This window comes from Prosopis cineraria, unplaced genomic scaffold (assembly GCF_029017545.1).
Source record: "Prosopis cineraria cultivar Desert tree isolate PC_DT_omini unplaced genomic scaffold, ASM2901754v1 PC547, whole genome shotgun sequence".
Classification (NCBI taxonomy): Eukaryota; Viridiplantae; Streptophyta; class Magnoliopsida; order Fabales; family Fabaceae; genus Prosopis; species Prosopis cineraria.
This window is the reverse complement of record NW_026555872.1, coordinates 9,985-25,576: the sequence shown is the minus strand read 5'-3', so window position 1 is coordinate 25,576 and position 15,592 is coordinate 9,985. Positions and strand designations below refer to the sequence as shown.

Below are 15,592 nucleotides of genomic sequence, written 5' to 3'. Positions count from 1 at the left end.
ATGAAATAAACTAAGAAGCGAAATAAATGAAAAATAATGATATAAATATTACACACACACACATCAGTTTATATATATATATATATATATTAAAAAAAGTCATTTCCCCATCAGGTGGCCGCATGGAAACACTGTAAGACTGTCAAGTGTATGATGCAGGGTAGTTATCCAGCCAACAATAATCGAATGGTGGGTTGCATTGGGTCGAATGCATGGTTATTTCAAAACATTTGCAGATTTATTCCGATCGTCAGCCGGGGTTATCACCACATTCAGGGGGAAGCAAGTTCCACGAGTAAATGATTTAATTGCGCAAACCATGATGAATCAGACAGTAGAAACTCGCGCTTTACCAACTCCCAACTTGAGCTTCTTGATGTTTTGAATTTGCTTTCCTGGATTCAAGCCCTTTGGGCAGGCACGAGCGCAGTTGAATATGGTATGACATCTTTACATTTTCTTGTTGCGGATATGTTGGCAAAAAGAGGAATAAACAAATCCGAGTTTTTCAATTATATTCCTTTTTTCCTAAAGGACATTGTGCATAGGGAGGTTATGGAACTAAATCCCCAAACTCTGTTTAGTTTCTTTTTGTAATTGGGCTTAGCCCTCTTTATTATCCAAAAAAAAAAAAGCTACGTCATCGGTACAGCTTGGATTCATCGTTAATGGCCTCCAATCGCTCCTGAGTGAACTCTTCATGACTGTCACTTATCCACCTGCGGTGGTATCACAAGCCATATATCGCTCTTGACAACCACTCAACCAAAATAGAAACAAAAAATATTCCCCTCTAACAAATTTAACAAATAAAAATTAATCATGTCCATCTTTGCTAAAATCCGACTAAACTAACTGACGTCTCTTGTTCAAAACTATACGCAACGTTCTGATTATATATATATGTATATTGTAAAAACTCTTCTTTCGGTTCAATTTCAGTCCATCAAGTTAAACTATACGGCTATGCATAATATTTATTCCTTCGAAGAAGTATAGTTATTTACCGTCTGTACAGTGACGTCCTGAAAAAATAGTCTCCTATGGGAGCTTAACGTTGGTTTATTTGTTTTTCTGGCAGATTTTTTAAATCAAAATCTTACATTTTACGGATGTTAACTTCACTAGCAGGGAGTTTTGGCAATCTCTACTAAATTCAGAAGAGCTGAGTATAAGTATAACTTCTGAAACAAGAGAGGGATCAAGTATAGTGTCTTCCAATTTGGATCAACTAGACATAGAATCCATATAAAACCTGAAGGTAAGAATGAGATGCGATTCGATTATGAAGTACGCTTGGGACAGAGGTACCAGATCCAAAAGTTGTATATAGTTTTATCTCAAATACGCACGCAGTGAATCAGCATGGATTCAAGATAAATGCGATAAAAAGTTAAAAAAAAGGGAACAAAAAAACATAGGAAAATAAACTTGTGAACAACTATGTGAATTATATGTATGACCTCAAATGCCTGAAATAACAGCAGCTTCAAGTTTTTCTGCGAAGTGCTAAACACTAAATCTTACATAAACATGCAATAAATTCGACGAATTATTTGCCAAACTTTAACCTCCAGAATCCAAATCCAAATCCAAACATTATAGAGTACAGACTGACAACGCCAGCAAGAAAAGAAGAGCTACTATCAAGATGCATGTTAAAGCAGGGCAATTGTCTACTTTACGGAATAGGCCAGATAATTAAAATCAGAATTAAAGATACACAAGAGTAGAGACTAAGTTTTTGCAAGGGTAAAAAAAAGACCACTTTCTGACTTGCTCAAAGATGAGAACTCATAAGGCAGAGAATCCTGCCCCATTTTATTTGTCTCCTTCAGTTTCTTCAAGAAATAAGAGGCTTTTCATGCGCTGGTCAGGACTATAGCAAATATAACAAAAACTTTTTCATAAAAAACAAAGGAAGAAATGCGTTACGAAAATATAGAACCAAAACGAAATCTGCAAGAGTATCAATTTACCAACGGGACTCGGTAAAAGCCTATTCTTTGAATCCACGATTCCGCTTATGATAAAGTAAAACAAAGTCTCCAGTTCTTTCCTACAGATATGACAGAGAACTGAGCTCAAGATATGTTCTTTCTCGCCGTCTTAACGTGCGCACTTGACCAATGAGAACCTCGACTAGCAGCATACATCAAGCAACCTAAAGTCAAGCTCGTAAACAACACAATAAAATCCATATAACATGGAACAGACAATTCATGGGATAGAACAAATAGTATACCGCGTCGCTTATAGACTTAAAGCGATTATAGCATAGCCACATTGCGTGCCCGTTGACTTAAGAATGGTCAAAGCGTTAAAGCAGCCGTTACCTGTTAGCCTGGAGTAAAGCGGCGGGACCGAGATAGGACTCAGGATTCCACCAGTAACTGGGGCATGATGTGCTACAGCATGCGCACAATATGCACTCGTACATCCCATCAAGCTTAGCCCTGTCTTTTTTGCTCTGGCACGGGAGGTGAGTTCTTCCTCTTCAGCCACGGTTCAACACTCTTGTATTGATTGTAGAAATTGGTCATATCCACCACCAGATCCTTGATCACAAACATATGGGGTAGTGGAGTAGTCGTGGAGGGATTTCCAGAAGGTATCTTAGTCAAGCAAAGCTAAGTCCTTGCAACCGTCGATGTTCATGGCGCAGGAGCCACAGATCCCCTCGTGGCAAGGCAAGACCTACGAAAAGTGAGCGCGGGATCGATCTAGTTTTTTATTTTGATCAAGGCGTCGATATTTTATAATTTTTATAAATTAATTATACAAAAATACTTTGACCAATTCATATTTAAAATCTTTAACTTACAATTCTTTTAAAAAAATATTTTCAAAAAATACATGTTAGAAGATTATTTTTATTTTTAATATTAAATTTGAACCATCTATATTAAATTTAAATTATTTAAAACAATAATATAGCAAATTTATTAATAATTTATAATAAATAAAAATAAAAAAACTTATAAACTTAAATTATTTAAATTAAATTTAAACAATTCAAATCGCAAGAGGGAAGGGGAGGACCCTCCCCTAGCACCCTTCATTCCTTGAATCCATTAACATTTTAATTTTAATTTATAGAAATTCAAACTTTAGGATAAAATATAAAATTCAAACCTTTTATTTATTTCCTAACACACTTTTTATTTTTATTTTTTACTCCCTTTATTAAAAAATGTAAGATATTTAAAAAAATAATAATAATTATACCTTGAAAGAAATGCTTTATATTTTTTAACATTTAATTTCTCAAAAAATACCTTACATTTTTTAACAAAAAAAGTAACTTTTAAACCTAATAGAAGTTATTATATCACGTTAAAATAGACACTAATAACTTATGTTGCATTCAATATAAGTTAATAATGATATTCTAAAAATTTTATCCATGTATTTTTTTTTTTGTTATTACTAGCCTACTTTGGATGCCCCATAAACTGTTGCGTATTTTTTTTAATATAATATGATAATTTTTATTAGTAAAATGGCTAAAAAATAATAGTAGGAAAATCTGATATAAAAAAATTAAAATATTAAAAAAGTTCATTTTAATTTTTTGAAAATAAGAGGTCCTGTGTAACTACTTCAAACTCGTGACGAAGATTATACATCTTAATTATTAAATTACAATCAATCTAAAATTATAAAATTTAAATATTCATTTATTAAAAAATAATAAATTGAGGACCCTTTTAGGCTGAAGGGCCGATATTTTTGCCGATCTTGCTTCAACGCCCGCGCCCGCTTTCCCCGTCTCTATCGACTCGTTCCCCTCCCTCCCTTTTCGTCCCCCACCCCGCAACTGCACCATCTTCCCCTTCCCTCTGCCGATGCAGCAATACGACGGTCTTTGATATTTATATTCACCAATGGCTTCGGTAATTATACCTCTCTCTCTCTGCATCGCTTTGTTTTTAATGCACCTTCCATTATTCTCCATCACCCTCTTCATTATCAAGTGCCTCTTCTCTGATTAGCTTTTATTTTTGGCACATCCCGTTGTGAACGCCACTTCTACAATTCAATTTCATTGCGCTTTACATTCTGTTACTCCCATTTGAATTATCAAAAATATGAGCTAAACATGATATAAAAATGTTACATGTGAATATTGATAAGTCACGGTCAATTCCGTTATAGCTTTAATTTCCTTGCTCTTCAATCATTCTCGTGGCAATAGAAAGTCAAATGGCTTGAATTGCTTTCTTCATGTTGGGTTCATTTGATATGACAAGCCGCATCAGCCCTAAGCGAAATATGTCAGGGATTGTTCCCCATTTATCATTCTTTCCCCAAATCCTACTGCCCCGAATCTAACACGAGCGTAATTCTTTTTTGCTAATAACAACTAGGAAAACTAGAAAATTCATCCAGAAGAAAATTAATAATTAAAGAATATCTCTATTGACTGGTTCAAGCGATGCAAAAGAGTTGCCAAATGGACAAGCGAAGCTAGAAAAGCAATGTTCGCTGCTGAAAGTGATCAATGTATCAAGGAATCAATAATGCTTCTGATTAACTTACACCAATAATTGGAAATTAAGAGATAAACATCCAATATGGCTTACAGTATGAGCGCGCGCGCAGCATGGTTATGGTTTTCAAACGTAGTTTTGAAGTGCAGGAAGACAAAGGCCGACCACTGCCAAAATTTGGAGAGTGGGATGTGAATGATCCTGCTTCTGCAGAAGGATTCACAGTGATATTCAGTAAAGCGAGAGACGAGAAGAAGGGCGGCAATGGCGGTGCTGCTGGTGGGAACGGGCCATCTCACGCCAACAACGGTTATAAACCAAATAGTTCCCCAGATTTAACGGTAAACTTCTTTCCCACAAACCATAATACTAATCATGGTTCATATGTACAGATGTTTCTCTTGTGGGTTTGTCATGCTCATACTCATAACTCATAGCTCTTGTTAACATATCTGGCTCAACTTATTGATTCCTTCTGGTTTTAACTCTGTAGAACAAGTGGTTTTGCTGTTTCTAAAATTCTTAACCGAATTGGCATTGGGGACCCAGGGATGCATAACGAGGGACACCACTTGAACATGAACTTCATATGAGCCATGGAGCTGGAGAGTGAGGAGAATGTTTCAATTACCCCTCGAACAAACACTAATGTCTCTCACAATTTGAAGTTGAAAGTTGAAACCCCTGTTTGCCGCCATCATTTTTCTTATATTTGGTCTGCTGTGGGAGGGAAACGGATAATGACTTCCTTCGTATTAACTTCTTCACCCAATTATATATGTTGCCCTTGGCTTGTTATAAAAGAAAGCACATTTTCTTACAATTATAAGCAAAATTGCTTGTAAAGATATTGTGCGTGTATGCTGCGTGCCCCCATATATATATATATATATATATACAGTCAAATTAAATATATATGAACTTGTAAGAACACAGGAATGAAAAATTTTTAAGTAAATTGAGTGTGTTACTTCATTTGTGATCTATTCTATAAAAATACATGATATTCGTATGGTATTAACCATAAATTGATTCAAATATCAAAGATCATAGAGAGAAAAAATGCAATAAATTAATTACACATTTTATTATAAGAATAAAATTAATTAAAATAATTGCACGTAATAAAATTTTATTTAAATGACTTAAATCATTTTAATTGAATAGATTATAAATGACATGGTGCAATCAATTTAGTTAACAAAATTTTATACAGGAACACCCAACTTTGAGAAGAATAGCACTGAAACTGAACAGCCTGTCAATCTAGGTTTTGGCATCGTTATTTCAAGCTAGAGTAAATTTTTTCGACAAAATTCATCCCAAATATGTTTATAAATTGTCATAAGCATGATTTGTAGATTTCTTGGCTCTGATTTAATTCTTGGTAATTTTAGCTTGTTCTTTTGGATTCAATGAGTGGAGGAGAAGTACATTAATTCCTATTTATAAAAATAAAGGAGATATTCAGAATTGTACTAACTATAGAGGGATTAAACTCATGAGCCACACAATGAAATTGTGGGAGAAAGTAATTGAGCACAGGTTGAGATTGGAGACAAGTATTTCTGAGAATCAATTTGGTTTTATGCCAGGTAGATCAACTACAGAGGCAATTTATCTACTAAGGGGATTAATGGAAAAGTATCGTTGTAAAGATAAAGATCTACACATGGTTTTTATTGATTTGGAAAAAGCTTATGACCGTATACCAAGAGAAGTGCTTTGGAAAGCGTTGGAAAAAAAGGGAGTACGGATTGCTTATATTAAAGCCATACAAGATATGTATGAGGGGGTAAAAACTAGTATAAGAACGCCTTGTGGTCAAACAAAGGATTTTCCTATCAAGATTGGACTACATCAGGGATCATCTCTGAGTCCTTATTTGTTCAACTTGATTTTAAATGTTTTGACGGAACATATTCAAGAGGAAATCCCGAAATGTATGCTCTTCGCGGATGATATAGTTCTTATAGCAGAGACAAGAGAAGAGGTTAATTGCAAACTTGAGTTATGGAGGAGGACATTGGAGTCGAAAGGTTTTCGTCTGAGTAGAAGTAAGACGGAATATTTATATTGTAAATTTGGTAAAAGACTATTCGAAAATAATTTGGAAGTGAAATTGGGAGATCAAATCATACCTCAAGTGGAAAAGTTTAGATATTTGGGAGCCATTATTCAAAATGATGGCGAAATCAGTGGAGATATTTCGCATAGAATTCAAGCTGGGTGGTTTAATTGGAGAAAAGCTAAAGGAGTTATTTGTGACCGTAAGGTGCCTAATAAACTTAAAGGAAAGTTTTATCGTACTGCTATCAGACCGGCAATGTTATATAGTAGTGAATGCTGGGCTCTAACGGGACAGCAAGAGCATAAAGTTGGAGTAGCAGAGATGAGAATGTTACGATGGATGTGCGGACATACACGTAAAGATAAAATTCGAAATGAGCACATACGTGAAAAAGTGAGGGTGGCACCTATTGAGGAAAAAATGGTAGAAAATCGGTTGAGATGGTTTGGGCATGTACAAAGAAGACCAAGGGAGGCACCAGTGAGAAGAGTGGAACATATAACTTTGAGTCCGATTAAGAGAGGTAGAGGAAGACCTAAGAGAACACTCTTGGAAGTTGTTGAACGTGATCTCTTAATTAATAATATTTCTAAAAGCTTAATAAATGATAGAGCACAATGGCGTCTTGCAATCCATGTAGCCGACCCCACCTAGTGGGATAAAGGCTTGTTGTTGTTGTTGTTGTTGTTGTCTTTTGGATTCAATTCTTTCTTTGAAGCCCTGACACATTCGCAGAGAATATGAGATTTTTGGAAGACTGATTCCCTCTGACTTCTGTTGTCCGTTGATCGCCACTCGATAGACGGAATTCGCGTGGTTTGCTGGCTTCTGTTTTGCCTTGTTCCTTTTACTGGTCAAGAGTGGATTACAGAACTGAATCACTGATCAAAAAGTTACTCACTGTCCAACATAAAAATTGAAATTTTTTTGGTCCTGAAGCTAGAGTACATGATGCTGTTTTTTTTTTCAATTTAATTCTCATTTATTTATTATCATTTGAATTTTTAGAATACAATTTATTATAATTATTAATTGCAAAGAATGATGAAATTAAACAAATTATATATTTTTCAATAACTTTAAGAATGTAATTATCATTTTTTAAAAGACGTAAAATTGACTAACTTCATTTAATATTAAGGACATGAGAGAGTGAGTAATTATTCTTCAATATATTGAAAAACATATGGAAGGAACGACAGGGGAAGGACGGTTCTTCATATGTGAATGTTTTGTTTATTTAATTTGTTTGGTGCTAAATCTTCGGTGCATGAATGATCGATTAGAACAAGTTATTGACGAAATATAACAATAATAAATTCATAAAATACTAATGGGTCTGAATCTAGTGAAAGAAGTTAATCCCTACCGACGTAACGAACCGATATTCAAATCCTTAATAAAAGATATATCCATATTTAACGTTTGATCATGTCTCAAATAAAATTTTTTTAATAGAAAAATGTCAATAAGCAGTAAATAAAATTCAAAAAACCATCCAAATTAAATACAGAGGAACATGTATGTATAAGAATGTATCGATGATCAAACACGCCAATAAAAACGAACACTGGTGCTTATAATATTAGGGAATCAAAGAATCAAATCAGAAAGATGCGCGCAAAATTATTGCAGGCCGATGGGCCAATTGGGCCGAGTGGCATCTTTAATGAATGAATTAGTTAATTTGATAAGCTGCCTAAAGTGCCTGGCAATGTATCATTTTATTCTCATGCTCTGTTGTAATTATCACCGAAGTGGCGCTGCCTTTCTCCAATTTATCATCTCATAATTTATTCATGAAAAAATAGCATCCTGCTCGTGAAAGAAAAACAGGAATTGTACGAATTTAATGGACAGTTCGAAGACGTTGAAAGCATAAGGAAGTCATAATGGAAACGTCAAATTTAGGTTAACCACTAGATTTTCTAGTTTAGCAAAATCCAATGTTTACGTCAGGTGTTTGATAGGGACAGGGCAATCATTAATGTAAACTTTATTTTAATCAAGGTGTAATACTAATTAGAGTAGATCTTACCAAAAGATAATTTAGATGTATTTGATTTTTATTTATACATATATATTGTATTAATTAAGGTATTTAATACTCCCCACATCCCAATTTACAAGATAATTTTAAACAAAATCATCAAAGTTGTTAAACTCATGAATTTAAGAAAATTCATAATAGAAATATAAATTCGTATTGTAAACTCAGATCGTAAACTCGTAAGAGTTTACTTATATTAACAAATAACTATTAAAATATAATTATAATTTAATTTAAATATATTAAAAATATAAGTCATTGAAATTAAACCCATCTATATTGATAAATTATCATATACATAACATAAAAATCTTTAAATAGGGGAACTTATTTTTAATTTTTTACTAATTTCAGTTTTTGGACTTCAAGTTTTTTTCTTTTTTAGACTAGGTCTTATAACGTTTATGAACTGAATTCTTTATAATACATACTTAATTTGCCCAACTAAAAAAATTAACGAGCTTAACAAGTTTAATTAATGTTACATCTAGTTTGAATTTATAAATTAGTTGACACAATTTTGTAAGTTAGAAACTTTAAAACGATAAACTCACAAGTTTAATCGAGCTTGTATCTAGTCTGAGTTTATAAGTAAGTTGACACGATTTATTAAGCTAAAAATATAAAAATATTAAACTCGTAGGGTTAACTCGAGAGTTTGATAACTATGAAAATCACACACGCCAAAAAATTTATAGTTTTATTTTTTCAAAATATAAATATAAATATTTAAAAATATCTTTCATTTAATACTCTATTTATAAAAAAAATTAAACAGAGGGAGAATATAATAGAAAGAATAATATTGAAAAAAACATTACTGATAAGTAATGAGATTTTATTTTTATTAAAATATTTTATATTTTGAGATATTAAATTTCTCCAAGACTGTTTTATAAATTAGGATGGAAAAAGTAACAAAAAAATGTTGCAGGTAGTTCTTTTATTAAAAGTAATATGATTAATATAGGGTTAAAAGAGAATTTTTCCCAATTAAATCTGCAACGAATAATAAAATGCATGTTCCAGGCGTGAGAAAGAGATTTGAAGAGATTTAGAACAAGTTGACGAATATATATATATATATAAGGGATTCTGGTGAGGAGCAAAACTACAAAAGGGTGACATGTGCATAAATAATAGCTGGAGATACGTGCATGTCCCAGAATACCATTTTAAATTTTAAAGTGACAAAACACAAACACTGGCTTTTGGTATCCGCTTTGTGTGATAATTACAAAATGGGTATCTAATTAGATATCATCGGGGATCAAACCAACCAAGCGAGCATGCAAATTATTGTTGGATTCCCCGGCAATATTACAAAACAGAACATGTGAACTTGGAGCACAACATTTTGGGCTATAACGTGAGGGGGAAAAAAGTAGAAGAAGGGGTCGAGGCAAGTAGGGAGGGTGGATTCATGCAAAGAAAAGTAGATAATGTGTGGCCATGCCAAGATTGAGAACAAAATCCGAATGATTATGGAGGATGTCGCACTTATTTTCCATATGCCCATGTGGGGTTGCCACGTCATGCGGTCTGTGTCTTAGAAACCAATAAGTAATAATGGCACAAATTGCGTGTTATTAATTCTCAGTAGTATTATTTCAAGACTCGTACGTGCATATTTGATCTTCCCTCTCGTTCTGGTTCATTTGTTCTCTCCAACCCCTTTCTGGTTGAGCCTTCACGTGGGGGGGTTGGTACCTCATATAAGGACTGACCAACTGCCCTTGCACTAAGTAAACGCTTACATTATGAAATTAATAGTAACCCCGTCAACGTCAAAGTTTCTTGGTTACCATCATTTTCCCATTCCTTGTTTCGGATTGTTTTCTGGATGACTTGCATCCATTTCATTTTTTAAGTCATGCCAATTTTGTAACATTTCCTATGAGGCGGGTGCAAAACATCCTTCTAGTTCTGAGTGAGGTAGTGACTTAATTATTCTGTTTAAGTGAAGGAGCGAAAGATGAATTATGTAAATGATCAGATGGAGTATTCAACGACTACATACTCCTCCAATCTTATTTATAGAGTAGGGAGAGGGAATTAATTTTGCTCGGTTTATATTTTTCTTTATCTTTTTACCTTTATTAAAAGTTATGAAAAATTACCACTCCCTTCAGTTCAAAATATAAATATTTTTCTTAATTAATCTTAATTCAAAACATAAGCAAACTATCACATGTAAAAAAAAAATCTTATTTTGGTCCTTTTATTTGTTAACCTAGGTCTTTTTATAAATTTATATCTTACTCATCATGTAATATATTAGTATACGAATTAGAAATAAAAAAATGATATATATTTTCATGAAAATGAGAATTTTATTAATATGTGATTTTTTTAAAAAAAAAATTGCTCATATTTTGGAACAGAGGAAGTAAAAATAATTTTTTTTGTCTTTATTAAGAGATGGAGGTAGAAATTTATTAAATTTTAAAACAAGGTATATGAGATTTAATGGTTTTCTTGATTTCAGTTAAATATGATGAAAGTGACCTATAAATAGTACTCTTTCCAGACCACAATATAAGGTATTAGTAACTAATTCACAATTCTTAAAAAACATAAGTTAAAACTTAAATTTATTTAAAAAATTACATCTTTTCAATTATACCCTCATTAAATATTTTATATAAGTGCCTTAATAATAACAATTAAAATTTTAATGCATTATTTTTAAAAAAAGAGTAATAAATGAGGTGTGAGTATAGTTGAAGAATCAATTATAAAAATTACTTAATATCCTATATTTTAAATTTAAAAAATATTTTATATTATGATTCAGAAAAAGTATTAGCGGAAGTACATTTGTTGCCAAAACAAAATCCTTTTTATTAATTATAAAAAAGTACAAATACTAATAGTCAAAGTAAAAAAAACTTAAAAATTACTCCCTTTGTTAAAAAATATAAAATATTTTTTTAGAAGTTTGATATTTAAAAATATAAAATATTTTATTCTTTTAATGTATGATTATTTGCTTTTTTAAAAAAGTACCTCTATTGAATAAATCTCTTTATATTTATTTTAGGGTAAAATACCTATTAAATAGGGATTAATATGAAAATATAAGATTAATTTAAAGATAAGTAATTACTTTATTATGAATAATATTTAATTAAAAATATTTTATATTTTTAAATGGAAGGAATGCAGTCCAAAAAAACTCACCAAAAAGAAAGCCTAAAATATGCAACCTACAAAAAAAAACATAAAAAAAATTAGAGGAAGTACTTCAATCCACCGGTTTTAGTGTTTCATTTAATGGCTTTTGTTTCGTGAATAAATTGGTATAATTAAATTAAAAAAATAATTATTTAATTTTTATAGTTTTGATTTAGCTGTAATTCAGTTCTTAAATTTTGACTTATTATAATTTAATTTTTAAAGTTTTGATTTAGTTGTAAATTAATCCCTGAACTTTGCCTCTTCTAATTTAGTCTCTAAAATTTCAACCTCTTAAATATTGGTCCTTATATTTTAAAAAATAAAATTATAAAAATTAAAAATATTTTAAAATTTTAATATTTATAAATATTAAAAGAGTTTAGTAATTTAAGATATTAGTAGTACATTTTAAAATATTTTTAATCTTTATTGTTTTATTTTTTAAAATATAAAGATCAATATTTAAGAGGTTGAAACTTCATAAATTAAATTATAAGAGACAAAATTTAAGAATTAATTTACAATCGAATCAAAATTTTAAAAAATGAGTCAAAATTTAAAAATTAAATTACAACTAAATTAAAATTACAGTAATTTAATAATTAATTTTTCCTTAAATTAAACCGTTGATTTCATATCTTGACTTGTCCTTGTATACGTGAAGAGGATCTAAAAAGGTTGTCCAGGCAAAGCTACTTGCATTGGTATCTCTATCGCAAACGAAAGGTCACTAGGCCTTGAATTGTTTAGCCTACGCATCTTTCATTTTATATATATATATATATATATATATATATTAATTAAGGCAAAAGACAGAAGTTATGATCAATGAAATGATTTTATTCCAGAGAAGAAATTGATTAATTGATATTTATGCAGACGAATAATGCCCCGTCTTAAATTTATTCGTTGTTTAGCTAACACACGAGTTTAATGCAGTCAAACAATTGTTTAATGTCGCTGAGCCAGAACAATCGAAATATTTATTATACTGTGAAGCGGTATTAACAAAAATCGAGCTCATACTCTCTCTGATGATTTTTATTTTAAATTTAGGATCTAGATTAACTGATTAAATTCTTTGAAAACCCTGCGCATGCATGTGGTTCTTTTCAAGAAAAATAAAGCAGTTTACGTGGCAGCCAATATTTGGTGGAAACGGAGTGTTGAATTACGTATAAATCTCAACTTTCGTCAGACAAATAAAAAAGTAACCAAATTAACATATTAAATGGACTTCGTGTCTTTGCTCTTAACTTTTTTTGAGTGTTTTTTTTTTTTACTTCGATTATTAGTATATGTATTTATTTTTTTTATATTAATAAAATTGACTCTCTTTGTGGTTGAAAAAAAATTTAACATATTAAATAATTACGCTTAAGAACGGAAGAGTTTTATTTCAAATCTCCCTTTGCAAATGTCATCAGTCTTCGATGTTATGTCTGCCCGGATCATCCAAACTAACAAGGTTAAAAGAAAAATCGCCAGGAAAACAAGAGCCTGAAAAACAATAAAATGGATTATTTAGGCCTGTTTATGTCTTAACAGTGCTCCATCAGGTCCCAACACCGATTGACTTAATAGCGCCATTAAAGAGAGGCATTTTAGAGAAGGTGACACACATTTTTGCACAATAATGACAAATAATAAGCTTAATCAATTTTTTAATCATACTATTGAACCTTCGAATAAAAAAAGAAACTTCCCTTTGTTTTTATTTATAAATAAAATTAATATTTATTACATTTTTCTTAAATTGTCCATTATAAAAGTAATATTTATTTTCACTGGACAAATTTATTTAATTAATTGCAGGGGTAATTAGTGCATTTTTTTACTTTTAAATATAATTATTACACTCAACTAACTTTACAAAACTACATGAGTTAGTTATTTCATCATGTATTTAGAAGCTGAGAGGGTACGCCCTGTAATTCTAATTACAAGTCACCCATGACTAGCTCACAATAATCAAGAAGAATTAGTTGCCCCCACTCCCCTCGTGTATAAGGCGTTTTTAACAAAATTTTGTATATCAATTATTTAGTTTATAGAACATCAAAACCACAATATTTTTCTGATTGTTTCTAATAACATCAAAATTAATATCACGATGGTGAAAAATCAGATAATTACTCTCCCATGTCCATATTACAAGTCATGTCTAACCCTCTCATCAAAACTAAAGAAAAATAATTAAATCATTAACTTTATTTAAAAATATAATAAAATGTTAATCCTATCTCTATTTATTTAATTTTTTTCAAATTTAAATTACACTCCCTTTCATAATGATTGAGCTTAAACAGGAAAAATATTAAAAAAATATAATTACCACCACATTGAATACTTTATATTAATGACAAAAGAATCTTTATAGAGATAGGAAAAAAAAAAGGAGTGATATCCTTTCCCCTTTCAATATAATAAAGATAAAATTGTTCAATCAGTGTTCAAAAATATTATAACATCCCTTATACTCCCCTCATTTTAAATTATAGAATACTTTTTAAGAAATTTTTTATCTTAAAATATAAAATACTTTAAGTAGATTAAATTTTTATTAAATGCATAAATTTTCACATTATCTTTTCTCTCTCTATATAATTAATTTTTATCTCTTCTCTTTTAAATATATTAAATGATGGATATTTTTAAAAATTTATATTTTTATTTGAAAAAGATAAAATTATTGAGTGTATTTAATAAAATTTAATGATATGTAAAATTTTATTTAAAAAATATCTTATAATTTAAAATAGAGAAAGTAGTATTTTAAAACAAAATAAATTTATGAAAATACATGCCGCGATACATCACTAAAATTATTTAATAGTTGTTTTGATATCCATTTTCACCCCTAATAAATACCATAAACTTAAAATAATTAATGCTACACAAACTTTAGCAAAATAATTTAGGGAGAATTTCAGTTAAGAACTACTACAGAGATCCAATTTTATGTGAACTCAAAATTTTTTTGAAATTTCACTTTGGTTTTAGGAGAAAAAGGTCAAAGAATTTTAAAGGTGAAAAGATGAAACTACCCTTCACTTATTATATGAAATTACTAATTAATTTTTTTATTTCACTTTTTAGTTTACGAATATGAGTTAAAATGTCAATAATCATATAAAACTTGATATCAATTTTTTAATCATAAATAATAATATCAATTGTTAAATTATTAAATTTAATTATTAATTTACTAACATCAGTTGTAAATTATTATTAGATCTTATAATCTACTAACTTCAATTGTATAAATTAATAATAAATTAATAACTAACATCAGTGATTGTTTGACAAAAGGATAAATTTATAAATGATATTGATAAATTAATAAATACAGAAAAAAAATTAATAACTAATAATTTTACATAATAAATAAAAGATATATTGATCTCTTCACTGTTAAAATTTTTTTAATTTTTTTCTTTCAGACTGAATTAAAATTTTAAAATTTTTTTAAACCTATCTAAAATTAAATCTCTATTGTGATTTTTAACCGAAATTCTTCCAATAATTTATATTAAGAACAAAAAATAATCTGTTGAAGGTGAGAATTACGAGTAATTTACCCTTAATTTAATATAATGTAGATAGAAATTTGGTTAGGCCCGCAGATTAAGCATGCGTGTTCCCCATGTGCCGCTCCCATATTCCCCAAATCAGCTCAAAAATCCCCAAGTGCTGCCCCACCTTCCTCGTTTTCTTGTTCCGTGTCGTCTTCGTCCTTCTCCTTCACTATATAACTTCCCCAACTGCATTCAACCTCCCTCACCCTAACCGCACAAT

The 15,592-nt window shown here is 30.4% G+C and overlaps 1 protein-coding gene and 1 pseudogene across 2 annotated transcripts; one reads left to right on the top strand and one right to left on the bottom strand.

Moving 5' to 3' along the window:
• Window positions 1-327: 327 nt before the first annotated feature.
• On the bottom strand, window positions 328-3,829 carry LOC129297523 (succinate dehydrogenase [ubiquinone] iron-sulfur subunit 2, mitochondrial-like; annotated as a pseudogene).
• Window positions 3,768-5,353, top strand: LOC129297526 (protein NOI4-like). Of its 2 annotated transcripts, none has more exons than XM_054935856.1 (3): window positions 3,768-3,896; window positions 4,643-4,834; window positions 5,043-5,353. In XM_054935856.1, exons 1-3 carry the CDS (start codon window positions 3,888-3,890, stop codon window positions 5,067-5,069), a joined length of 228 nt encoding a protein of 75 aa, XP_054791831.1. In that variant the 5' UTR covers window positions 3,768-3,887; the 3' UTR covers window positions 5,070-5,353. The 2 variants fall into 2 exon arrangements, with proteins under 2 accessions (XP_054791831.1, XP_054791832.1); XM_054935857.1 differs by having other exon boundaries at window positions 4,987-5,348.
• Window positions 5,354-15,592: the final 10,239 nt, after the last annotated feature.

Bases quoted from the DNA above. Each gene is read 5' to 3' on its own strand.
- LOC129297526 (XM_054935856.1), top strand. The intron at 4,835-5,042 runs GTAAACTTCTTT...TTGGGGACCCAG, and splicing joins ATAGTTCCCCAGATTTAACG to GGATGCATAACGAGGGACAC.